Source organism: Xyrauchen texanus, chromosome 4 (assembly GCF_025860055.1).
Source record: "Xyrauchen texanus isolate HMW12.3.18 chromosome 4, RBS_HiC_50CHRs, whole genome shotgun sequence".
NCBI lineage: Eukaryota > Metazoa > Chordata > Actinopteri > Cypriniformes > Catostomidae > Xyrauchen > Xyrauchen texanus.
In genome coordinates, this window is record NC_068279.1 from 51,774,780 (window position 1) to 51,802,025 (window position 27,246).

General features: G+C 38.9%; 1 protein-coding gene across 1 annotated transcript in view; it reads right to left on the reverse strand.

Moving 5' to 3' along the window:
- The window catches only part of LOC127643020 (aldehyde dehydrogenase, mitochondrial-like), a 97,538-nt gene that overhangs the window by 49,319 nt on the left and 20,973 nt on the right, over positions 1–27,246 (reverse strand). The window contains exons 3-5 of the mRNA XM_052125546.1: positions 6,347–6,487; positions 6,006–6,085; positions 4,413–4,462 (exon numbers count right to left, since the gene is read on the reverse strand). Of these exons, the coding sequence (XP_051981506.1) occupies positions 4,413–4,462; positions 6,006–6,085; positions 6,347–6,487 (271 nt within the window). The remainder of the gene's footprint in view (positions 1–4,412; positions 4,463–6,005; positions 6,086–6,346; positions 6,488–27,246) is intronic.

Sequence of the window (27,246 nt, forward strand, 5' to 3'; positions counted from 1 at the left end):
TGGGCCAGTACTGCGCTGATGCCAAGCCTTGCATTCACTGATCTTGTAAATCTGGATTGTGGCTTGTAAACTTAACTTTTGAATTTCTGTGCTGTAATGAACATTGTTGTTAATGTATTGAATATTAAATTCTGCATATTTAAATTTGTCACCAAGGTAACTGGCAAACATTGATGCGGTTTTGTCAGAATTGCAAGAATGCTACCGATCTTAAAAACGTCAGTAAGAATGGTTAGAAAATTTCAAACCAATCAGTAATGTTTTGCATTGTCTATCATTGTGACTTAGATCAGTGATTGCCAAACTTTTTTTACTCCCACAGTACCCCTTCAATGGAACAAAACCAAAGATTTGTACCAAAGGCTAAATATCATGGAACGTCATTAATAATGTTTTAATATACCTGATGTACAAAATGAAGAGAGGAAGTTGCCAGATATGATACTGATTCATCAAAAAGGACAAAAACAGGCCATATAAGCCATGGAACTCGCAATTAGAAAATACTATTCTGCTAGAAAGTACATGCACTGCTGTTTAGAGAATATTTTTTTTTTTTTGTGAGCTCATATAAACATGAAGACACATAGCTTTATTTTTATTATTTTTTTTAGAATTAAATGGTTCTTTTTGTTCAACAACTGACTATAAAAGAACAGAAAGGATATTAAAAGACACATCAATGGCAATGGATTTAAATACTCTCAATCTCACAAAATGTTCACATCTAGTTACTCAACTTCGCATATTAACAGATCGATCTTGGGATTTGAAGAATATATATCAAGATCATTAAAACTATTGATGATTAATTGGGAAATGTACTGTATATTTTTACCCAGCCTTAATCCCTATTTTATTTTATTTTGTTTTATAGGGTAAACAAAGCAAAATCCAATTATTTTCACATACCCTCTGTGAACCTGAGGTATGCGTACTCCCAGGATGGGAATCATTGACCACAGTTTAGTAATCAATGCCAAAATAAAAGACTGGGGGAGTTTTTTAGTATCTGTTTGAAAACAATATTAATTCTGTTTGGTGACGCTAGTGGCACAGAAATTATACACTTCAGCTTTATGATGTTTATTTAGTACAATAATTGATTTTAAACATGTTTAAAAGAAAGTTCCACCTAAACGCAAAGCTTTGGTTTGGCCTAGTCCAAAAACTACTACAGGAAACACATTTGCATGTAGACCTAGACCAACAATTTTTTTGATTTTCAAACTCGGAGCGGTTCTTTGCAAAGAAGAGTGCAAAAGTAGGCAACAAATAATTCTAGGATTATATTACTCCTATTTATCGGCAGAATGAAACACTAATGACAATAAACACTCCTATTTTTATAACTTAATTGAAAAATAGAAATAAATCCACAATTTGTTTACAGATGGCTTTATTTGAATGCATTTAAAGCATGTATACCACAATACCACAATGTTAGAATTAAATACTAATGACATCATTTCGTGATCATGTAAAAGTATTGCTGGACACGTTTTTTTTAACTGGCAAATTAACCGTTTGAAGAAAAAAAATTAAAAAATACTGTTGGTGCAAATTAAGCAAACTTCCCATCACAACTATGGTATTCAATAAAATTGTACTGGTATTACACTTAATTTCCCATCTGCAATGTAATTAAATAAGCTATATTAAATAACATATTCATGGCAAATTTATATATAATGAAAGTAGTAACAAGCTGTCAATTCAGTTAATGCTTTCACCAACCACAATAATTTTTTTGTCTCATTACTCTCCTCATGATTAAAATGGATCCCTTATATTAAAACTCCACCAATTACAGTGGTCGCCATCTTGGATTGTGTAATTTACCTTTAAAACATTTCACACCCTTCAAACTTTGCCCAATTTTGACAAATAAGGTCTCAAAATAATCTCCAGACTGAACTGCAGAGAAATTATGGAGCAGGATTTAGATTTTCATCTTTGTTGAAAAGTTACAGCTATGCAAAATTAATGGGTTAGAAGTAAAACAGGATGTAAGGCATGGAGACAGCGCCACCTAGTTTGAATGATAACCCACATTTTTGTTCTGACTCTAACTCAGGTTGTCTTTTTGCCACCTTTGAGCATGTCAACTGAGTGGTACAGTGTGTTGGTACACTGGCTTGTAGTTCAATAGGCCCTGCGTTAGAATCCCTGCCTGGACAAGTATTACAGTTGATTTTATATTGTATTGGAGCTCTTTATATTGTGATTATTGAACAGTTGCAGGGCTTATCCCTGATAATTTCTGCTTGCAAGATATTATTTCTATTTTTCTTATTATAATTGCTCTGAGGAAAATTTCCTAAGGATACCTGGACTGTTTGGAGACAACGCCACCTATTGTTAAAAAAAAGATAACACACTTGTGTACTGACTCTAAAATCAGCATGTCTCTTTTCCATGGCTAGGCTACATCGACTGAGTGGCACAGTATGTAAGGTTCTTGGCTATGATGACTGCTACGCTTGGCTGTGTTGCTCTAAGCTTGGTATGCAACCATAGTTGAATTACGGACTGGGCCAATGGGGCCTTTACCCAGGGGCCAGTGGGGCCCTGGGCTGCAAGTTCTCGCATCCCCTCAACCTTGAAAACAAATGTTTATATTTTAAATGCTAAAATAAATGGGCCCCAGAGCTTATACAAGGCCCCCTGAACAGGTCCCGCGAGTGCCCCCAACCCATTTATAGGACCCTTTTGCCTTCCTGTTTCTAATTAAATTTTTTGAGCAACTCTTTAGCCTTATAACTCTGTGTATTATATTTGATGCATGACTTTCTAAAGCCTCTAAATCATCATCACCACGATGTATATGAGATGTCTACTGTCTCCTGGTGAAAATTTACATGCTTTTCTTGAAGTAGAAGACTAAATTAGCTACATTCATGTTTTGATGCACACTTTTTTACGTGAAATCACTGCTGATTTTGATTGTAAAATTAATAATAAAGTTTATATTGTCACAGATTTTTTAAATTAGGGATATTTTCCTTAGTATTGAATTTAAAAAAACATTTGCTTAAAATGTCATTATTTTGTTGAAAAAAAAAAAAAAAAAGTTTAAACCGGTTTAAAAAAAATATGATTTTTCTGACTATTATTTGTTATGTTAGGGTTTATATGGTTAAGCTTTATTCTTTGTATAAAAGGGCAAGTTACAAAAAAGTTTATTATACTATTCATTGCTATAACTGCATGCTTGCCCTACGTTAACAAAAAACTAAAGTGGTTGAGAAAAATAAAAACCTTGTCTGAAAGTTTTAAATGCTTAAAGTATAACCACAATTTCCAAAAAGATGGGACAGTATGAAAAACAAAAAGGAGGGATTTGTATATTATAGTCACCCTTTGCTATATTGAAAGCACTACAACTAAACAGTATATGATGTTTTATCTGGAGAATTTCATAGTTTTTCGAAAATGTACAGTAATTTCAAATCAGATGATTGCAACATGCTCCAAAAAAGTTGAGACCTGGCAATTTAAGACTAATAACAATTTGACGAGTTGAAATAACAAGGCGATGTGAAACAGGAGATGTTAAACAGGTGAGGCAATTGTGTCATAATACTCTTTACTGTATAAGGAGCCTCCAAAATCAGACTGGTCCTTCAAATATCGTTCAAGACTTGTCAATTTGCCAACAGATGCTGCAGCAAATAATCCAGCACTTTGAGAACAATGTTCCCCAAAGACAAATTGGAAGGATTTTTGGCATTTCACCCTCAACAGTGCACACCATAGTTAAAAGATTCAAGGAATATGGTAAAACCTCAGTGCGTAAAGGGCAAGACAAAAATCATTTCTGAATGAGCATGATCTCTAATCCCTCAGAAGTCACTGTCTTGAAGTCATTCATCTGTAAAGGATATCATGAACTTTGTCTTGGGATAACTTTCATAAACTTTGTTTGTCAACACCACCTCACCACTGCATCCACAGATGCAAGTTAAGACTACCATGCAAAGCAGAAGCCCAACATCAACACTGTCCAGAAGCGCTGCTGACTTCTCTGGTCTCGGTCTCATCTTAGATGGAAAGTAGAATAGTGGAACTGTGTTTTTTTGGTCAGAATTGTCCACCCATCCACCCATCTTCAACCGCTTATCCAAAGTCGGGTCACGGGGGCAGCTGCTCCAGCAGGGGGCCCCAAACTTCCCTATGCCGAGCCACATTAACCTGCTCTGACTGGGGGACCCCGAGGCGTTCCCAGGCCAGTGTGGAGATGTAATCTCTCCACCTAGTCCTGGGTCTTCCCCGAGGCCTCCTCCCAGCTGGACGTGCCTGAAACACCTCCCTAGGGAGGCGGCCAGGGGGCATCCTTACCAGATGCCCAAACCACCTCAACTGACTCCTTTCGACGCAAAGGAGCAGCGGCTCTACTCCGAGCTCCACACGGATGACTGAGCTCCTCACCCTATCTCTAAGGGAGAAGCCCGCCACCCTTCTGAGGAAGCCCATTTCGGCCGCTTGTACTCGCGACCTAGTTATTTCGGTCATGACCCAACCTTCATGACCATAGGTGAGGGTAGGAACAAAGATTGACCGGTAGATCGAGAGCTTTGCCTTTCGGGACAACGGTGCGATAGAGCGAGTGCAATACCGTTCATGTTTTGTACCGTTCATGGAGCATGTTTTATAAAGAAAAATCATCAAACATTGACCCACATCTGCATTCTACCACAGTGTTTTAGTGCAACGTTACAATAAAAAAAAGATTTTGAGAATAAAGTTAAAATTACAAGAATAAAGTCATAGCATTATGAGATTAAAGTAGCATTTTGAATGAATAAAAAAAAACATCACATTCTTTTAAGAAACAGCGTTATCACAATGACAGAAATTCCAGCTAGCAGCAATGCAAAAAAATGGATGTGGAGGATTTAGTTAAATCATATTTTAGGACATCATTCAGCAACAAAGAAATAATTTTGCCGCATCAGCCTGGAGTAATTATTAGTACTGTAGTCTATGCCTTCGACATGCTTCTGTCTCCTATACTGGCTGGATGCCTGTTCACTTACTCCCAGATTCTGCAACATTCTGGCCCGAATCATTCGGCCAAGAGGCACCAGCAAGTAAATGCACCAGAGCTGGCTCGAGTTCATTTCTGTATGTAACGATGTATGTTTCATAAATGTTCCTTTTAAAATTTATACTCAGTCTAAATGTTTTTTGTTTTTTTTTACAGTTTAATTATAGTTTATGATACATAAATAGAACATTTTCAACCATCTCATTATAATAAATGTAAAAGAACTAGAATTATTTTTTAATAAGAATACTTTTAAACATTTATACCGTTTTACAAACAGCAAAAAGTGGCCTATGGATACTATATAATATGCACATAGGGAATGGTGGTACTGAATAGTGCTACGACTATTCTCATAATACTATGACTTAATTCTCAAAAAAATACAACTTTAAAGGGATAGTTCACCCAAAAATTAAAATTCTCTCATGATTTAATCACCCTCATGCCATCCTAGATGTGTATGACTTTGGGTGTCTTACATAAGGACAACACATACAAATCTGTTAACATCTGGAAAAAAAAATGTTGCGTTTCATTACCCTGTAAATGAAGGGCTCATAAAGATCTGTTGCTCTTGTCATGGGGTATGATCTGATTGGTACCATGTAATTCAATTCTTACAACCAAACCACACAAGTTGATAATGGTTTAAGGCATGGCCTTCCTCTATAAAGATTCTACAAATTGGTGTACTAATTCTGATTTTAGGCACTTGTCTAATGACAAATGTAGTGATAAATTGATTAACTTCTGTGCTAACTTTTTCCACAAAAGAAATTGTCATTTTTAAGTTGTACATTTTATATCAATTTGTACATTAAAAGTGTAATTTGTTCAATTATAATGATAAATTATATATACAGTAAACTGTTGGGAAAAAAAATACTCTCTTTAATTGGTTTTTAATGTGCAGTTTTCTACAGCACAGTAAACTACTGAAATTATTTTTTACCTCAGGGTTTTGACCGCCATAGGCACGTCCACACTATAGGAGACTGCATATGGTTTTCCATTGTCAAGAGTCTCTAGTTCCTATTTAAAATAAAAATAATATTAGCATACACAGGATATTGTTGTAAATCATTTTTATGCACATTGATGTATTATTGTTAGGTTTATTTTCAAACAGCAATTTTTCAACAACGAAAGGGTTTATTTCATTAGTATTATTATGACTGATGAATTTATAGTGTGCTAACATTTCTGCACATAACATGTGGAAATGAGAGCAAAGTACTTTTTTTTTTTTTTTTTTTTAATTTGTAAAAGGACAAAGGGGCTTCAGTCACTCACGGCTAAATAGGCAGCATCTCTCTCCATGCAGTCTGCTAAGCGGCTCAACAGCAGTCCACGAAATGATGCATCCATGCGTCGCCATGGAGATCCAAGTTTAAAGGCATCTCTTGCTGCCTTGACAGCTTTCTCCACATCCGCCTGTGTTAAAAAACAAAACACACATAGTAAAGAATCAAAGACTGAAATTTTCATGCAAGTCCAAACAAAGACGACATGGGTGAATGTGAGAAACTGTCACTTGTCATATCTACGTAAATGCCAATAAGGCTCTCTCACAAATTGTGACACTGAACTGATGCCAAAACAATCCTTTGCACAGTCCCCGCTCAGTTACGCCAAATAAAAATCCCCTATATAGCGTTCGCACACCTCACCATGTTAAATGTAGGGATGGCAAAGTACTGGTGCTGTGGTACCAAGTCAAAGCCATGGACCCGGAGGCCACATCCAGTTCTCAAACCATCTTCTTGTGGCCCACTTGATATTGTAAAAATATAAAGTATATTAAATGTGCATTAAATTTTGATGTGTCAATATTCAAGAGCAATTATGGTAATTCTTAGTATTGCTGAATTGTTCAGTTAGAGGAAATGAGACAAATAGATGAAAATAATGAATTAAACAACAAAGATGTGAACATAAAAAAAGTGTGGTGTCACGCAGTGACATGATGGTGGCAGCATCATGCTGTGGGGATGTTTTTCTGTGGGAGACTAGTCAGGATCGAGGGAAAGATGAATGCAGCAATGTACAAAGACATCCTTGATGAAAACCTGCTCCAGAGCACTCTGACCATCTTCCAATAAGACAACGACCCCAAGCACACAGCCAAGATAACAAAGGAGTGGCTACGGACAACTCTGTGAACGTCCTTGAGTGGCCCATGCAGGGCCGCAGGTTGATAAAAACAGTTTGTGCACACTCAAACATGCATGCTCTCTCTCTGTCACTTGTCAAACCTGTTTGAATATGCTTGTGATATATGCTTGTTCTGAACTGTAATAACAGAAAAAAAAAAGTAGGAGGTGTTGGTGTTTGTGTAAAGTGAAGGTCAGAGCGGTTGTGGGGTGTGAGATTAGGCCTGTCAAATCTACAGTCTACAATTGTAAATCTGCATTCAAGTCGTCAGCCAGTCTTTGGTTCCCTACAGTGTTGGGGGATGGATTCTTGTAGTTAGTAAATAGTTTCAGGCCACTCCACACTGATGCAGGTTCGTTAGCTGAACACTTGTTTTTCCAGTTTATCAGAATAGCTTCTTTTGCCACTCTGAATTCCATATTTAGTGCTCCTAGATTTTATCCCCACTTCTGTAAGTATCCTCTTTTGCTTGACGAAGCTGTAAACCAAGGTTTGTCATTGTTGTATGTTAAATAAGTCCTACGTAGTAGGAATGCACATATCCTCACAGAAACTGATATATGATGTCACAGTATCTGTGAGCTCGTCCAGTTTGGTGTCTGCAGCCTCACATACACTCAAATACACAATCAGTGCAGTCAAAGCTGGCTTGTAGTTCCAGCTCTGCTTCATTGGTCCATCTCTTTACAGTCTACAGTCTACAGGTTTAGCTGATTTTAGTTTCTGCCTGTGTGTTGGAAGAACATGAACCAGACAGTGATCAGAGTGTCCCAAAGCTGCTCTAGGGACAGAGCGATATGCAGCCTATATTGTTGTGTAGCAACATATACATTTTTGTACATATTTCTGTCTCTGGTTGGGCAAGTAATATGCTGTTTGTCACGTGCGATGTTTGCTTTATTAAAATCACCCAAAATAATAATAATAGAGTCTGGGTATTGATATTCCGTGTCTGTGATTTTACCAGCCAGCTGTTGCAGCGCAGCATTTCACGCACGTGTGTAGGAAGAATATTAACACTCACCAGAAAAAACGAGGAGAACGTCTGCGGCGAGTAGAAAGGCTTACATTTAATAAAGAGTGCTTCCAAATTAGGACAGCACATCTTTTTTAACATTGTTACATCTGTACACCAATTTTCATTTAAGTAAAAGCATGTTCCACCTCCTCTCGTTTTCCCCGTTAACTCTGCTCTGAACAGAAGGAAGCCTGGCAGTTGAGAAGCGCTGTCCGGAATGGCTTCACTCAGCCAGGTTTCTGTGAAGCACAAGGCAGCAGAGTTAGAAAAGTCCTTGTTTGTACAGTTGAGGAGATTTTGTTTGGAAGAGAGTGGAGAGTCGCTAGATGAATACTCGGCAGCGCTGTTCAAAAGCCACGCTGACGAAGCTTGACCAGGGCGCCGGCATGATTCCCTCACTTGCGTCTCATAGCGCACAGCTGAACCTCCAACAAAAATGTCCAGCACAGCGTCTGAATTGTCAAAAACCGTGAAAAGATTGTCTTAATACGTGCTGCCGAATGTTAAACAGTTCGTCCCTGGTAAAACTGATTGGAAAAAGATTGTGGATAGCAAGGCTGCCATCCATGGCGCCATCTTAAAGATCTATAAAGTCTTAGTGATCACTGTGTAGTTTGATTAAATATGATTGTAGATTGTATATAAAAATGAAATAAATAATAATTGTATTTAGAACCCCTGTGAGCAAGCTGAAGGTGACTGTGGCAAGGAACACAAAACTCCATAAGATGTTTGCTAATGGAGAAAAATAACCTTGGGAGAAACCAGGCTCACTGGGTGGAGTTGGCATCAGTTCATCCTCTGAAGTCAAAAGACTGAAGTGATGTCTGGCTAGCACCAGCTGTAGTTTGTCGTCATCACTATGTGGAGTGCTTTGAGTGCCTAGAAAAGTGCTATATAACATGTAAAGTATTAATATTAAAATAAATGTCTGAATTAAACACTCTGGACATTTTTGTCCATACCGAGTTCAAATGCAAGAGTGTAACTTAACTTCTCAGATTATTTTTATAGAAAGGATTTGCAATGGCGATATAGGGGCATGAACTTCCTGTTCAGTATAAAACCAGGGAGGGGCTCTCTCAGGTGGAAGTGACCAATGAACCAAATGTCTGAGACAGAATGCATAATAATAAAACAAAATCTTGGGTAGGCCTAGCCCACCTTTGTCAATCAGCGTAACTTACTGAAATGTAATCTAGGACATTTAACATTCCAAATGAAGGATTTTGTTATGCTATCAAATTTCTTGAAATAAGAGAGGGGTACATCTATAGGGAGAGATTGCAGCAAGCAGTTTTTTTTCTACCCAATTTGCAAATTCCAAATGTGATTTAAGTCCTTATGGTGGTGTAGTGTCTCTACGAAAAATCACAGTTGCATCTACGTCTGAGACATTCAATCCGTGCATCTTATTATGTGGCTTGTTGACGCAGCGTCCGTGCAGAATTCGCCACGCACCCCACCAAGAGCGAACCACATTATAGTGACCACAAGGAGGTTACCCCATGTGACTCTACTCTCCCTAGTAATCGGGCCAATTTGGTTGCTTAGGAGACCTGGCTGGAGTCACCCAGCATGCCCTGGATTCAAGCTTGTGACTCCAGGGGTGGTAATCAGCATCTTACAATTCATTTTAATAACACTGACCTTCCCTATTATAGATAAATGTAATGAAGCCCACCTACCCACATCACTCAAAAACCTTTTTAATAAGGGGTCTGTGGCAGTGGGGTGTGGTTGAGCGTCCATCCAGAGAGAGGGAAAGTGGTAAGGGCGCTTCCATTTGAGCTAAATTATGTCTACCACCTGTCTCGAATTCCAGTGGGCATGGGGAGAGCGGCATATAAGCGGCCACGCCACCAGCAAAGAGGAGAGAGAGAGTCTGCGGCTGCCAGGGTAAAATAATCTGAAATTAATCAATTTATTTGTACCGCCGCTATCGGGTGTCTATAAAGTACCTTAATCCATCCAATAAAAGTCTTTCCGAACCCATATATTTCCAAAATCTTAAAATGATAATCCCATTCTACCACATAAAACACCTTTTCTGTATCAAGAGAGATGGCAGCGACCGTCTGATCATTCGCCACTGACCATAAAATACTAATTAGACACCTTATGTTATCAGAAGAGCTGCAGCCCCGAATAAACCCACCTGATCTACTATATATGTATAAGAGATGTCATAACTTTACTTAATCGGTTATCCAAATTTTTTTTTACAAGATTTTAACATCTAGCCGGATCAGAGAAATTGGACGGTAACTTACTCGCTTGGATCTTTGTCCTTTTTAAGAATCAGACTGATCTGTGCTTGTGTTTTGGTTGGCGAAAGCTTTCCATTCTTTAATGATTCCGTATAAACTTCTAACAAAAGTGGAGCCAGTTCTGTAGCAAAAGATCTAAAAAAATTCATTTGCAAAGCCGTCTAGCCCCGGAAACTTGCCTGTAGGCAAGGCCTGAATTACCTCACAAAGCTCCTCCAAGGTTATCTCAGAATCAAGAGAATATTCTAATGGTTCCACAAAGTTTCTAATATCTTCATCCGTGGACAAAGATGTGGAACTATAAAGATCAAGATAGCACTCTTTAAAAGCAATATTAATATCAATGGCTGTGGAAAAAAATTCACCACCAGCAGTTTTCAATAAAACTGAGAATGGTAGAAAAAGACTCTCTCTGCTTTTTTATATCTAGCCAAACGCTTCCCTGCTTTGTCCCCCAACTCAAAGTATGACTGTGTTGCCCTGAATAGCTAAAACTCCACCTTCCGTGACAAAATAGTATTATATCTGTATTTCAATCAGGTCAATTCCCTGAGGCCATTTGATGACATCTGGCACTTCAGCTCTGCCTCTGCACTTTTAATATTCCCTTCCAATAACATGAGTTCTTGTGCTTTGGATTTTTTGGTGAATGAGGCATACTGTAAGATCCGACCCCTAAGAACCACCTTAAGTGCCTCCCAAGCCACGCCCATAGAGGATACGGAGGACCAGTTGATCTCCATATAGACAATGATTTCAGCCTTTAGAATTTGTTGGAATTCAGCGTCAACTATAGGATTTCTTTTTCTCCATATGTGGCAACACCTCTAAACACACCAGGGCATGATCTGAGACCAACATTTTTCCAGTTGAGCAATCAGCAACTGATGAAATGAGGGACTTGGATATAAAAATAAAAAAATCTATTCTAGAGTAAATCTTATGGACTGATAAAAAAAAAAATCATAGTCCCTCCCAGATGGGTTCAAAAGTCTAAATTTTTTACTCTTCCTGTGAAGTGTCATTGTTGCTCTAGCGGGCTTACACATTTTTGCTTCACTATGATCAAGGACTGAGTCAAAAGATTAAAGTCTCCTCCCAATATCATATCATCAGGGGTGCCAGCGGCTTGTAACATCTCTTCAAGATCTACAAAAAGCCCTGATCATCAATGTTAGGTGCATAATATTAGAATTGTAGATGTTTACTTATCAGCGTTATGACTTCCCTGCTGTTACTCGAGCCAGCACTGAAGAAAACATGCCCACTCCATATCATCCCAAATTTTTCAGCTTCATTTAGAGAGAGATGCATTTCTTGAAGAGACACTTTATCATATTTCTTACACTTAAGAGAAATAACCTTCCTTCTTTTTATTGGGTTCCCCAACCCATTCACATTCCACGTGGAGAGAGACAAACCACTCATATTAACATTTTGACATAAGAAAAAAATAGATCATGTGTCAAAAATAAGATTATAAAAAACCACATTCCAACATTAGTGCAACAATCAAAACCCAAACATCCCCCATTACCAAACAAACAGAATTCCTCAAGCAGTCAATCGAAATTTCAGTGAGCCGGCCCACTCAGCTACAACGCGAGTACAACAAGATGGCTTAATCACTCCATTGACTTTATGAAGGACATCGCTTACTGTGGGCATGTGAATGTTTTACGGCCATCTTTAGCATCTATTCTTAATTTGGCCGGGCATATCAGTGCAAAATGAACTTCTGTTGATGTAAATGTTTTTTGCATTCCTTGAATCGATCACATTTCTCTCCAGTCGAATTCGCAAAGTCTATGAAAAAAAAAATGCTGTGGTTTTTCCAAGAAAGCCTTCCTTTACTCCTAACTTCACGAAACAACAAAATCTTTATCGATGATCTCAGAAATTTGGCCAGAATTGATGAGGGCCTGTCTTCCTCTGCAGGTCGCTGAGCAGGGTCCCTGTGAGCTTGCACGATTTCCAGCTTATGGCCTGCTATGTCGAGTAGATTCGGAAAGAGCCCATCAAGGAACTTTATCATATTCTGTCCCTCTGGAAGACACGCTCCAAATCCACTCTGGTAATCCAAAAGTCACTTTGGATTACCAGATAATTTTCTCTCTGATGACTCCAGGTAATCGATCCATGTCTCGACATCCCCCACTCTTGTAACCACATCAGTTAACTTTGCCTCCATAGCAGTGATCGATCAACACATCACAGCAAGATCCTGCAAGTCAGCAACGACCTTCGTTAACATTGCCGACATGTTCAGCATCTCTCACAGCATTTCCCTGACTAAGTCGACTACCAGGCTTGTGGCCTGCTCTGGGTGTCAGCTTGAGCATTTAATTGTCTTTTAATGTCTCCAGAGCCAGAGTATTTTAAATTATTTTACATATTGTCCCCCTAGAACAGTTATAGAACAGATTGTATCGAACCTCACCTGTTTATGTCATTAAAAGTATTAAAACTAGCAAAGTGCACGGAGTATGAAAAATGCTAATAAAAACAAAAAGCAGAGATTTGTGAATTATATTCAACCTTTGCTATATTGAAAACACTACAACTGCACATTATATGATGTTTTTCCTTGTGAATTTCATTATAATTTTTTTTAAATGTACAGTAATTTCAAATCAGATGACAGTAACACGCTTCAAAAAAGTTGGGACAGTCAAGTGTTTACCACTGTGAAACATCACCATTACATTTAATAACACTTATGAAGCATTTGGGCACTGAAGACACAAGTTTGTTAATTTTAAAAAGTGGAATTTCCCCCCAATGTAGATGTTTAGCTGCACAAATGAATGCCTCTTCATTTGGAGACAGGTCAGGACTGCAGGCAGGCCAATCTAGCACCCACACTCAGCTTACACAGCCATACACTTGTAATCCAGGGATGTCCCAGGAAAAGACAATGTTGTATGGCAGTTTACGTTGCTCCACATTATTTTGTCAATTTATATCTGAAAAGATTTCAGAATTTCTAGTGATCAATGATAATTCTTTAGTAACAGACTCCACTTTGTGTCAGGTCTGTGACCAGGGGACATATCATCTCTTTTGAGTGTTCGGCCAGAAGAGACAGACGTAGATGCCTTTCAGAAATCGAAGGGGAATTATCTGTTGGAACCCTCTTATACAACCTCCTCTACCCCTTCTACCTTACAGAATATTCTTAAATTAAAGTATGAATATAATACTATTTTATCTGGACAGGTGTGGGATCAATTGTTGAGGATAAGACAAAAACATTGAGTTAAGAGATAAATCTCATAAATTGCTAGCTCGACAACTGAGGGGCTTACAAGCAAATAAAGCCATAACCAAAATTAAATCAAAAGCTGGGGGATATAATTGTGGATCCTAAGGGTATAAATGATCACTTTAGAGAATATTATGAGCAATTATATACATCAAGAGCAAGAGGGGACATTTCTAATTGGTTAGGGCCTTTGAATCTTCCTAAACTTAGTGATGATGCTTGTGAGGCTTTAAACTCTGACATTACTATTCCAGAGATTGCTGATGCTATAAATTCCTTTCCTAATGGCAAGGCGGCAGGGCCAGATGGTTTTGGTATTGAATTATATAAAAAGTATTGTGGGAAGCTGGCTACCCTTTTGCTGAGGATGTTCACTCATTTGCTTGAAACACAAAAATTCCCTGATACAATATTCAATGCTATTATCTCACTAATTCTGAAAGAGGGTAAGGATGAGACTGAGCCATCATCTTATCGTCCTATCGCACTACTGAACTGTGACATTAAAATTATGAAATTATTAGCTAATAGATTAAATAAACACATTTAATCCATTATACATACGGGTCAAACTGGTTTTGTTTCCAATAGATTTTCATTTTTCAATGTTAGAAGATTAATGAATATAAATGTACCATAAGTTTAAGAAAGGCTCTAAAGTTGCCGCTCTGTGTTTAGACGCAGAGAAAGCGTTTGATCAGCTGGAATGGCTGTATTTGGTGAAAGTTTTGGAGGAATGTGGGCTTGGTAGTCGTTTTGTGTCATGGATTACAAAATTATATGCCCACACATCCTCTTCCGTATTCACAAATCACAAAGTCATTTTTATTTTCATCGTGGGACACGTCAAGGATGTCCCCTCAGCCCTTTGCTTTTTGCAATTGCAATCGAACCCCTTGCGATCAATATTAGAAATCATCCATTTATCGAGCCTGTAAATCTGGCAAATGTAGATCATTTCCCTATATGCAGATGTAGTAGTACTTTTTCCTTCGAATCCTGAACGGTCCATCCTTTTACTGTTAGATCTTATAAAATCTTTTGGTACAGTCTCTGGATATACAATTAATTGGCAGAAGAGTGAATTCATGTCTTTAGGTGCCAATTTTGATCCTGAATTTCTGTACAATCTCCCTTTAAAAATCACAGATAGACTTAAGTATCTTGGAGTTGTTCTGCCCAAAAACCCCAAATTAATTTTTAAGCTGAATTTTCTTCAGAAATTGGAGGATCTGAAGTTAGACAAAAGCAAATGGAGGACTCTACCTCTTTCTATGATAGGCTGTAAATACTGTTAAAATTGGTCTCTCTGCCAAGATTGTTATATCTTTTTCAAAACCTACCAATTTTTTTGACAAAGGCTTTTTTCAAAACATTAGATTCAATAATCCTGCCTTTTATCTGGGGCTTTAAAGCTCACAGAATATAAAAAATGTATTTGCAGAAACCAAGAGATAAGGTGGGTTAGGGATACCTTGTTTTTTACATTACTACTGGGCAGCGAATGCGAGGTCCCTTGTTTATTGGCAGGAGGATTATAAAATGGAAATATCAATTGATATTCCCTCCTGGGTTGCCATTGAAAAAAATGGCGTTAAAAACAGTTCACTTCCAGCACTTCTTTTGTCAGCTCCTGGACTGCCTGCATCTGTTAAGGTGGATAACTTTATTGTTTCAAACTGCTTGAAAATATGGCACCAAATTAAAAAGGGTTGCAGACTATTTTTCTTCTCTCTCAGATGTGACATTTAATATCTGGAGACTGAGTGGTATAGTCACCTTGAAGGATTTATATGTTAAACATTTTGCCTCTTTTTCTCAGTTAAAAGAGAAGTTTTCTCTCCCCACAACACACTTCTTTCGATATTTACAGATTAGAAAATATATACGTCATGAAGTGCCTAATTTTGAGTATTTATCAGAGGAAAAAAGGATTTATAAGCTATTGTTGGGCTCGCCTGATTCCAAACATTTGATTTCAGAATTTGTAAATTTATTTTCTGAAGAAGTGACATATTCTACACATTCTTTGAAAAATGCTTGGGAGGAGTAATTGAGCATGCAGATTGGAGATGAGGTGTGGGAAGAGAGTTTTAGCAGGACTCGATCTTGCTCTATTAATTCTAGTAATCTGTTCATTCAATTCAAGGTGATGCATAGACTGCATGATTCAAAATCTAAATTACATCGAATTTTCACTAACGTTTCTCCCATATGTGACCGGTGTAAATCTGCAGAGGGCTCTCTGACCCATCTCTTTTGGACATACCCTAAACTTTATGGTTTTTGTGACTTAATTAAGTGGTTTTCTGATATGTATGGTTGTGTGTTTAATCCTTATCTGCTTCTCTGTTAGACAATAAAGTCTCTGTACAAAGCACCATTATTTATGGGATGATTATAGAGTATTATTCTAAGACTTTGGAAGTCGGATACTGTTCCTCAGTTTAAGACCTGGTTGACTCATCTAACTGGAATATTGCACATGGAGAGTGTCCAGTATGGAGTAATGGGTAACCTTGATACATTTTACAGTATATGGAAACCATTTCTGGATCATCTTGCCCAGTCTAATGCTGACTCTGACCAGCAAGGTAGTGCATAGTATGCTGCCTGACCTCTATTGAGTGCTTGTTTTGAGGTGTGCTTCATCGCTGAAACTGTCTACACGCCCTGGTTGTTCTTAGTTTTTTTTATTTGTTTTTTTTTTTTATATATACACTTTCTATTATTATTATTATTATTTTTATTAATTCATTTGTATATTCTTTGTATTTTTATTTATTTTTTTTTGCTTTATGTTTTTTGTATAATGTTAAATTCTAATAAAAATACTTGTAAAAAAAAAAAAGAATTTGGTTGGGTGTGCATGCCCAACCTAATTATTTTTCCCCAGCCAAAATTATTTTTTCACTCCGTATTACGTTTTAATGATTAACTAATTCATTAGTTATAGTAAACATAAGGTATGCTGTTAAATGTATCAAAATATTATGCTTTATAATTTATCATTAAATTCAATTAAAAATGTTGATTCATAATTCTTTTAAAAATATGCTAAAAATTAAAACATAAATGGTGGGATAGTTTGCACTCTATAGGAAAATGTAAGAAAAATAAAGCGCCAAGGTTTGGGTTACATTCACTGGTTCAAAAACGTAATTGTGATTAGCAAATAAATTACTAATGCATAAGACCATATTCATGCTACAGCACCATTTTTATTGGGAATAACAATGAGGCTATGAGGGATAGACTTACAGTCTCTTCAATTGTCTATACTAAAGTGTTTTTGGATTGTTCTGTGACAAAACATTGATAAAATATCTTAATGACTTAACCATTTCTTATTGTGTTTGGTCTCTATCGGTTCCATACGATCCACTGGAAGACACGTATACTGCCGGACTGATCACCCAACTGTGTGGAACATAAATATAAACTTACCAAACCTCTAGAGAACTTGGCATTAGTTTATACCTGTAGCATATATTTTTCTAACTTGCTTAGATAACGGTTACCTGTGGTCAGCTTGATTCAAATAATAGGTATATTATTTGTTTAATGGTAAATAAGCATTATTATTTATCACCATTTTGCAAGAGCCATTAGGTGGTTCCCCATAAGCAGCATTCCCATACAATTCATATTGCTATATTCAGTTCAACAGCATTGCATTTATACAATCGGTGTTCAATTCAATTATTTGTTTTATTGTTTAATTCCGTACTTTCCTTTTTGGCTATTAGTTTATTATCCTTTAGCAGTGCATATTAATTATTAGCATTACTATTCGTTGTGGTATTTACTCTAGCATACCTATTGTTAATACATTTCATTAATATTATTACAACTGTCTTCATTGTGTTGATGATCAAAGACTCTACTAGTTGTCCAGACTCTCACAAATCCTTCAGATAAATCAGCTGACCAACTCTCTCTAGTTTACATTAATTTTAAATGATTGAACAGCTCTTTTGAGAGTGTTCTTAAATTGTTAAGATGGTATTCTTAACTGGTGCCCCGTATTGCAAAGGAGGAGGGGTCATCTGATACACACATAACCACACTACAAGTGACACACAAAATCACTACGTCATCTGTAAACTGAGTAGAAACTACAACACCTTGGGAACTACTAGCCACAGTGGCTGTAAAACCAAAAAGTTAATTTCAAACCCTGGTTCTCAGTATAATTTTTAATGTGTAAATTATTGTCCTGCCTCTTTTGAAGTGTAAACAGCGTTGTCGCATGTCACCTGTTAGTTTTCACCTCACATTTCAGGATGCACCAATCACAGCCGTTTCGAATTACTGCATAAATATTTTGTCAAACTCATATTCTGGAGGATACACGGGCAGATTTCCATTTGTATCTGGAAGTACAATCCTCGAATAGCTAACGTCATTACACCACAGCTAGCGTACATGCCTAATTCCCGCCAAATTCAAAATCAAAATGACAGCACCGGCCGTAATCACGGAATTAAGAAATTTTTCCAAGCTCGATTTTAATTCCAAATATGAGTTAATTGTAAGAGGGAGGTCTACGCCAGCCTTAGATGGACTAGAACAGCAAAAGGGCCCAAAAATAACCCGATCATTTCAAACTGATTGTATGTAAGAAAAGATTGGCTATGTGGCTGTGCTAACAATCAGCGGCTGTACTGCTATCCCTGCCTGCTTTTTTCAACCAGTCAGACTGTTTGGACTTCAGCGGGATATTGTGATTTGAACAACCTGCCCGCAGCTTTAACCAAGCATGAAAAGTCATCAGCTCACATCCAGTGTCAAATTACACTGAAAACCTTTGGAAAATCTCGGATCGACCTTGCACTTGACGAGCAAAGGAAGCTGAATATAACCTACCACAATGAAAAGGTACATTTCTTGATATGCTGCGCGTGTGTGTGTGTGAGAGAGAGAGAGAGAGAGTGCACGATACACATCCTGATTTGTACATTTCTTCATATGCCGCGCTTGTGCGTAACGTTCACTGTTTACGCGCTTGTGTGTGTGTGTGTGTGAGAGAGAGTACACGATATACATCCTGATTTGTACATTTCTTGAAATGCTGCGCTTGTGCGTAACGTTCACTGTTATTACGTATTATTAGCTTAAACAATAAATCAGGTAATCTGGCTTTCATAACTCAGTGCCTAGCCTCTTTAAGACATCACCGCACGTCACTGCTGTGCAGAGAACCGATTGCCATCCAAAATTAAGAATATTAGTAGTTGTCAGTTGGATGTATATAAGAATTTGCCATATATTGTAAAATAACTTGCAGTATGATTTTAATGCATCCATTTGTACAGTTTATGAAGATGCAGAGAGCAGATAATACTGGGCACACTTCTGGTTTGTGTGTGTTCCTATTAGATCGCCCTCCAGCTTGTTAGCAATTTCCCAAATTGCATGATAGTCAAATCTGTACTCCTGAAACAGTTTTTCCATTGATAAGTAACACTTAAGGGTTATTTTCTACAACACCCTTAAATTTAAGGGAAACTTTAGGGTGATTTTAAAGGAAAATTACACTTAAAGTGCGTTATGCAAGAGGCACTGATCTTAAAATCAAAGCAGGCTCACAGAATGAAAAACTTCATGACAATTTAGGAAAATTAAGGAAAAATACACCTTTCCAAGTGTATTCTCCAAATATTCCACAATATGCATAATATATTATAATTGGGGAAGACAAGAACAATTAACGTATTTTGCTTATTTAGTTGACCGAAATTAGGCAGAAATCTGAACTAAACTTACCATACTTAATTTTAAGTGCATATACGTTTCCTGAGTCACACCGCGCATCTGTTGCGAGAGTGCGCATGTAATACAAGTCGGCCTCTGTAACACATTGGGTATAATTATAGTCAATATAATGATTCATAAATTCCGTATTCTATGCTTCGAAGTTTCAGCATAATATTGATGCATTTTTACACCCCGGCCACACATAACTTTTAGGTTAGGGATGTAGGTTTTACTTACTGAAACCTAACAAATCACGTAATTTCAGTTTGCAAAAATGTTGCAATGCTCACGTAAATTTCATGAGACCAGGCTAGTTAATTCAGTGAACATGCTTAATATAATGATGAGCCTTTATCTGGCTATTTAAGTGACATTTAATTTATAGTTCATTTAATGGTTCAGTAGGCTAAATGTTCCCATTACATATGTAAATGTACATGCAAATCTAATACGCATGATCAATGGTCTACATCATACCCATCAACACTCCCGTTTTTCCCGGGATTCTCCTGTATTTCACACCCATCTCCCACATCCCTCCAGTTTTGTCATTTCTCCCAGGAACTCCCGTTATTTGTATGGCTCACACCTTTTTATATGAATAATCACATAAATATATTATTCCAAGTTTGTCCAGTTGCCAGATCTTGTATGAAAATTTCTTGCTCACACAATCGACACATCATACACATTTCAACCCATTTGTGACCTCAACCTGGCAACCCACAACAGAGTTGCGCTGTTGATATTTGTGCAGGTAGATGCGGGAAGTTGAATCAAGCATCACTGGTAAACAAAAAAAGGAAGAGGGATGGATGGATTTATGGATGGATTTTTTTGGGCTTCAAACTCTAAAGTAGCATTCACTCCAATTATAAAGATGGAAAAGCCAGGATATTTTTTTTATATAACTCCGATTGGGTTTGGCTGAAAGAAGAAAGTCATATACACCTTGGATGGCTTGAGGGTGAGTAAATTATGGGATAATTTTCATTTTTGGATGAACAAAACCTTTAAAAAGGTTCAGTATATAAGGTTCAGAAACCCTTGTTATTAATTACACCTGTGATGGTTAAGTGAACTGCAGCCAGCTACCTGTTGCTCATGCTCGCACACACAATCCATAGGGACGCGAGGAAGCATCGACTATAACAATGATAATGTACAAAGTGACTGAATGTGATTCACCGACATCATGCTGACAGATGAGGTAGCATAATTAAAATTACAGTTATGATTGTTTTACTACAAACTTTGAAACTGTATATTATATTTGAATCTCCAGTGCTGGAACAAGGCTAAAACAAAGAGTGGATATAGGTCTGACTATGCGAGACTGTAGTTTGATGTAATCACTTTTCTTTGCATGATACATTGACTGCATTTATACGATGTCGGCATTAGAAACTACCCAGCTTTATCAATAGCTGTTAACTTAATTCAGTGGATGATAACAGTAGCCGTTTATAAAATAGACTGCACATTATAAATATGTTGACACAATTCAGTATTGATGTGATTCCATCACAACTGTCATTTTGATATATCGATGTGCTATTATTTATAATAATGGAAAGTATATATTTTCTGTATAACCAAGTTATGCTACACTCAAGAATGGAGCTTTTTACAATATCCTGAACATTGTCTAGCATTCATTTAATGTATTATTGTAGTTTACATTGCTGAATAATTACAGATGAACATTGACATTAACCATGACTTTTAGTATAAAGAGATGATCGTTGAAATGATTTGAAAGTTACTAAACAACGTAGCTTGCAAATCATCAGCGTCAGCAGGCAAGCTCAAGTTAGCTAAAATTACACAGATCAATCCTTATGGCACTATGTTTCACAAGCTTTGCAGTTATGCAAGCTTACCTGTCCAATAAGAAGAACGCCAATTCAGTTTTGATCCCCAAAACCAAATGAAGGTCCCTTCAGGAATCAAATGCCCTGCCGATGTTCACTCTAGTTTTTGCTTGACCACGATCACGTTCCCGCTTAGCCAGATGGGATTCAGTAGATCAGGGGTTCCCAAACTTTTTACAGTGGTGTATCCCTTCAAACATTCAACATCCTTTCGCGTACCCCCTCTCTAACGCATAGTTAACATTCAGACATGGTCATTTGAAAATATGTCTGTTTAACACAACTATCTTTGTAAAACAACTCCCTTATATTAAACATGATAGATTAATCAAACACATACTGAATTAATGGCTTACCTATTGAGATGGGAATGCTAGATATTAGTGTTGTCAAAAATACCGGTACCAAGTCGGTACTCAAACAAAAAATTATTTACGATAACAGAATTTCTGAAGGTACCGGGGTACCGAGTACCAGGTCTACCCGGTACCCACGCAGAGGCGGGAACTTTGGAACGCTCACAACAAGCAAAAGATTGCGGCAAGCAAAGCTGCTGTTGCTGCGGAGTCTCAACTGAATCATGTCGAAATGAAAAGTGAGAAAAAGCCAGGTAATTTGAGGCTGATGAAAAGGGAAACATCATAGATCAGCAAAAACCTATTTGTAAACGCTGCTATCACAATTTTCTGACGAAAGGAGGAAACGCATACAACTTAATAAAGCACCTGAAAGACACGACACCCGGATTTATTCAAGCAAATAAAGCAGGCGAGTTTAAAAGCATATTATCTTTTGCATTAGGTCTGAAACGTTTAGTCGACATTATCGACATCGTCGAAAATACAAAGTTGATGAGAAAAATGTTCGTTGTTGAATAGTCGTTTGATCTCATTTAACGTAATCACATTAAACTGTAACGATATCGCGTGAGAGCAGCAATTCACGCCTGATGGAGGAAGAATTACACAGATCAGTCCAGATGCACTCTAAACTTACACAGTTTATTTTATGTAGATCCCAAAGTATTAGGGAATGATAAAAAAAAAAAAAAGTACATTCAGAAGCATGTACCGTTGTGGAATAAGCGGAGGCGGAGCTCTTTAAAGGAAACATCCTGGCGTAACATCTTAAATGTACGGAAGCTCAAAGAGGCCTTGCGTTATTATTATTTTTCTGTCTCGTTTTCTCGTGATCTCGGCATAACAAAAAGTTGTTTTCTCGTGATCTCGACATAACAAAAAGTTGTTTTCTCGTGATCTCGACGTCTCTCTGTCATTGACAACTTCCAGATTAGTGTCAGACACCTTAGAAGAAGACTATCACGTCTACAACTTTGTTGTAGAAAATACAGTGACCCTGAACGTTTGGTCAATTTCATTGCCAGCCAACTTGAGGGACCGGGACGTCTGCAAGCCAGCCGTGATTTAGATCCGAGTGCGTGCATATTGCAGTTATGACGGTACTTTGCGGTAAGCACAGAAAGACGTGCTTCTTGACTCCTGTTGAGTGCAGAAGAAAGCTATGGAGGACCAACTCTACCATATTTAAAAATAAATACAGAAATAAATAAATGCTCAATAAATAAATAAGCATACAATTAATTGCCCCAAAAAATACAATAAACAAATAAATGTAGGTAGAAATTAAATTATACAGTGAGACATAAATGTATATATATATTTTAATTAGCTTCTTTATTTATTCACCTTTGTAATAATTACCTTATTTATTTATTGTCCTTTATAATCTTCAACTTTATTTATTAATTACTTATTTTTCTAAGTATTTATTTATGTGCATGTTATAATATTTTTGTCTGTTTTATTCTTCCTTTGTATTTTTTTACCCTATTTATTTCTTCAATGCTATTTATTTCTGCCTGTCGTTTTTACATTTCTGTATGCATTTCTGCCTCATTATGCAAATGAGGAGGGGCTGTGTCTTAGGGGGTCAACTTCTGCCACCGGCCACAGTCACAACAAAGATGGCTACCTACGATGAAGTTGTCAGTGAGCTGAGGCATTTAGCAACTGTTTTTGAAAACAATGCTAATGTTATAAGTATTGATTTTATTATTTTTCGTTTGGACGCTCTGACAGAACGTGTTTCAGTTAGCGGCACACATGGACACAGATGTCGACAATGTAGTTTTTCAGAATCTGGAGGAAGCGGCCCATCTTCTTAACTCGGTCGCTAACGTTAATCACACACCTGGGATAACGTTAGCTGGTCGCCCTGCTTATATGCTGCCTGTGGACGCCGTGGAAGGACTTTTACATGCGGGTTTGCCTGTTGGTGCCATTGCAAGGCTTTTTGGAGTCAGCGAAATGACAGTTCGTCGTCGGATGGCAGAGAATGACATAAGGTGAGTGTACCATTACATGTGATGCCAATAGAACCAGTGTGTGTAACGTTACCAAATCACAAGAATGACACAGGAGAAAGACAAACCCTTCCTAGCTTGTGTTAATTTACAAAGTTATGGAACTAAACAAGAATGCATAGAAAGTAACGTTAAGTCGCACACACAGTGACTTCAGACCCCACTTTAGACTCTCCTCAAAAGACTTCAGACTCGACTCGGACTGGAGGTGCGGGACTCGTGAACAATGTTTATTTTTAGGAAGCATCTGATGAGCTTCCTCCGTTACCTATAAACTGCCTACGTAACACGTAGTATCTGCTGCGCACGGCTGCACGTGAGTGAGAGTTGACAACAAACACCGGCAGCTGCTCCACCATTCATCATAAACTTTGGCTTTAAAACTTCACACAACAAGACCCAAACATAGAAACGCTGAACGCAAAATAGGTTAGTAACCTGTGGTGAGTAAACATGTTTAGCTCAGCATTGGCCATCTAACGTTAGCTTGCTTGTTGCTTCAGCTACGACCTACGGGAGGTTTACTCCGAGTGTCGTTCGTTATGAGAAGATGAATGAGCGTTTGTTTACTTTCCAAACTTGAGGTAGTCGATTAATGTAGGCTAATCATTAATGTAGGCTGCCATCACATTAATTATTAAAGATTGGCTGTTGATCATGTTACAGTTTTATTTAGTTATAACGTTACACTATGCAGTTTCATAAGCAGCCTGGATCGAATGCAGCAGGTGATACAACATTCGTAATAACCACGAGAGACTTGAGACTTGACTTGGACTCTAGCTCAAAGACTTGTGAGCATCTCTGGTGTACACATACGAGAAATTAACCTCTTGGATTGTACACTGCTCATGATGTGCTTACTTATACAATAATACAGTAAAACAGTAATAAAATCAAACACAGCTAAGCTACAGTATAGAGAACACATACCGGTATTTACACTACAAACAAAATAAACAGATTGAGACAATAGTGCAATGAGCAGAGTGCAGAGGATGCAGGAGTAACGTTAAATTATTATTATGTACATGTCAGAGGTGGATGTGATATACAGCACATACACATACAAGCATACGTGTACACAGTGTGATGAGTGCAAAGAATGCTGGAATAAATTAGTATTATGAGCGGTGTTATGTACATGAGGTAGGTGGGTTTGGTATACAGTACATAAAATATACAGTATAGTATGACAATAACAACAGTAAGAACCGGTCTGAAATAGAGTGATAAATAAATGATAAGTGGTCGCCGAAATTTCCAGTTGACCAAATTGCTTTTTTTTTTAAAGGGTGTCAGACCTGCTGTTCAGCAACATTGTGTGGCAGCGGGGGCGTGGTCAAGCGCCCGTCTGGGAGAGAAAAGCGGTAAGGGCGCTCACACCTGAGCTAAATGATGACTAACACCTGTGTCTGATTGCAGTAACATGAGGAGAGCGGCATAAAAAGGGCAGGAGCGACGGAGCATGGAGAAGGAAGAAAAAGACTGTCTCTGCATACCTGTAGAAAAAAAAGATTAAAAAGACTTACCCTTTAAGTTGACACTGGTTTCCTTGAACTGTTTTACATTGGTGCAGAAACCCGGGACCATTTTTTTTTTTTTTGTGATGGAACAAGGTCGCCCCGTAGAGCCCTCCCCCTCTCTCTCCCCTTCCCCTGTGTCTTCCCCTGCTTCCCCCCCCCCGTTCCCTCTCGCTCTGCTCTCTCCCCAGGGCCCGTTCCTGCCCCCCGCAGGCGTGGAGGATACATCAGGCCAACTTCCCGGCCGTGGGAGAACCCGCCTAACCCTTCCCCGTCCTTCAGCCGCTCTCCTCCTCAGGTGGTGGCACCCGCCAGCACGGGTGCGGCCGTGGCGCCTGGGCCGGTCTGTTGGAGGTGCGGAGACCCGGACCACTTCCGGGATCAGTGTCCGCTGATGGAGGTGGGGACGGTGGTGCGGGTCTCCGATGTCCCGCAGGCTGCCCTCGGTCGGGCTGGAGCGCATCGGGTCCCGGTAAGGATCCAGGGGTACATACCAAGCATTGATGGATACCGGCTGTAATCAGACCACCATCCACCAACGCTTGGTTCAACCCGGGCTTTGGGCACAGCTAAACGGGTGAGGGTGAGGTGTGTGCATGGGGATATTCACAAGTACCCCATGGTGACTTTAGCAATCAAATTCGGGAGAAAAACATAGTGTGGAGGCAGCGGTTAGTTCCGCCTCACCCATCCGCTAATCTTGGGTACTGATTGGCCGAATTTTAGAAATGTATTAGAGGGAGTTTGTGCGGATGGGTCCTGCATGAAAGTGAAGAGGTGTGTGATGTGCGATGCTTTGGCAGGGGAGGCGGAGCCGGGGCCGTCCTCGGCTGCTCCGAGTGACGAGGGAAGGGGCGAGGGGGTCACCCCTCCTCTCAGGGAGTTCCCTGAGGGGGACTTCCCCTTGGAGCAGTCGCGGGATGAAACCCTTAAGCACGCCTTTGACCAAGTGAGAGTAATCGATGGTCAACAACTCCGGCCGGGTGTCGCCATTTCATATCCGTATTTTTCACTTATTAAAGATCGGTTATATAGAGTGACGCAGGACGCTCAAACAAAGGAGGAGGTGACACAATTGTTGATTCCACGGAGCCGCCGGGAAATGGTTTTCCAGGCGGCTCACTATACTCCTATGGCCGGTCACCTAGGGGAACGGAAAACACTTTTCCGTCTAATAGCCCGTTTCTATTGGCCGGGCATTGGCGGCGACGTTCGCAGGTGGTGTGCGGCGTGCCGCGAATGTCAGCTGGTAAACCCACCGGCCACCCCAAAAGCGCCTTTGCGCCCTTCCATTGATCGAGGTTCCTTCGAGAGAATTGGAATGGACCTCGTCGGGCCATTAGAACGGACGTCACGCGGACATCGCTTTGTGTTAGTCCTGGTGGATTACGCAACGCGGTATCCGGAAGCAGTGCCTCTGAGCAACATCTCAGCACGCAGTGTTGCCGGGCACTCTTCAAGATAATCTCCGGGTGGGGGTTCCGAAAGAAATCCTCACCGACCAAGGCACTACGTTTATGTCACGAACACTTTGCGAACTTTACTGAATTATTGGGTGTTAAGTCGATTCAGCACTAGCGTGTACCATCCTCAGACGGATGGGCTGGTGGAACGATTTAATAAAACACTCAAAAATATGATTCAGTAAATTGCGTGCACGAAGACGCTTAGGAATTGGGATAAGTGGCTGGACCCCTGTTATTCGCAGTACGAGAGGTTCCGCAAGCCTCCACGGGATTTTCCCCATTTGAGCTGCTGTACGGACGACGCCCACGCTGGGTCCTCGACGTCATCCGTGAAACTTGGGAGGAGGGACCTTCTAATGCCAAAAATGAAATTCAATACGTTCTTGATCTTCGAGCAAAACTCCACACACTGGGGCAATTAACGCAGGAGAATTTGCTCCAGGCTCAAGAACGCCAACGCCGGCTGTATGACAGGGGTGC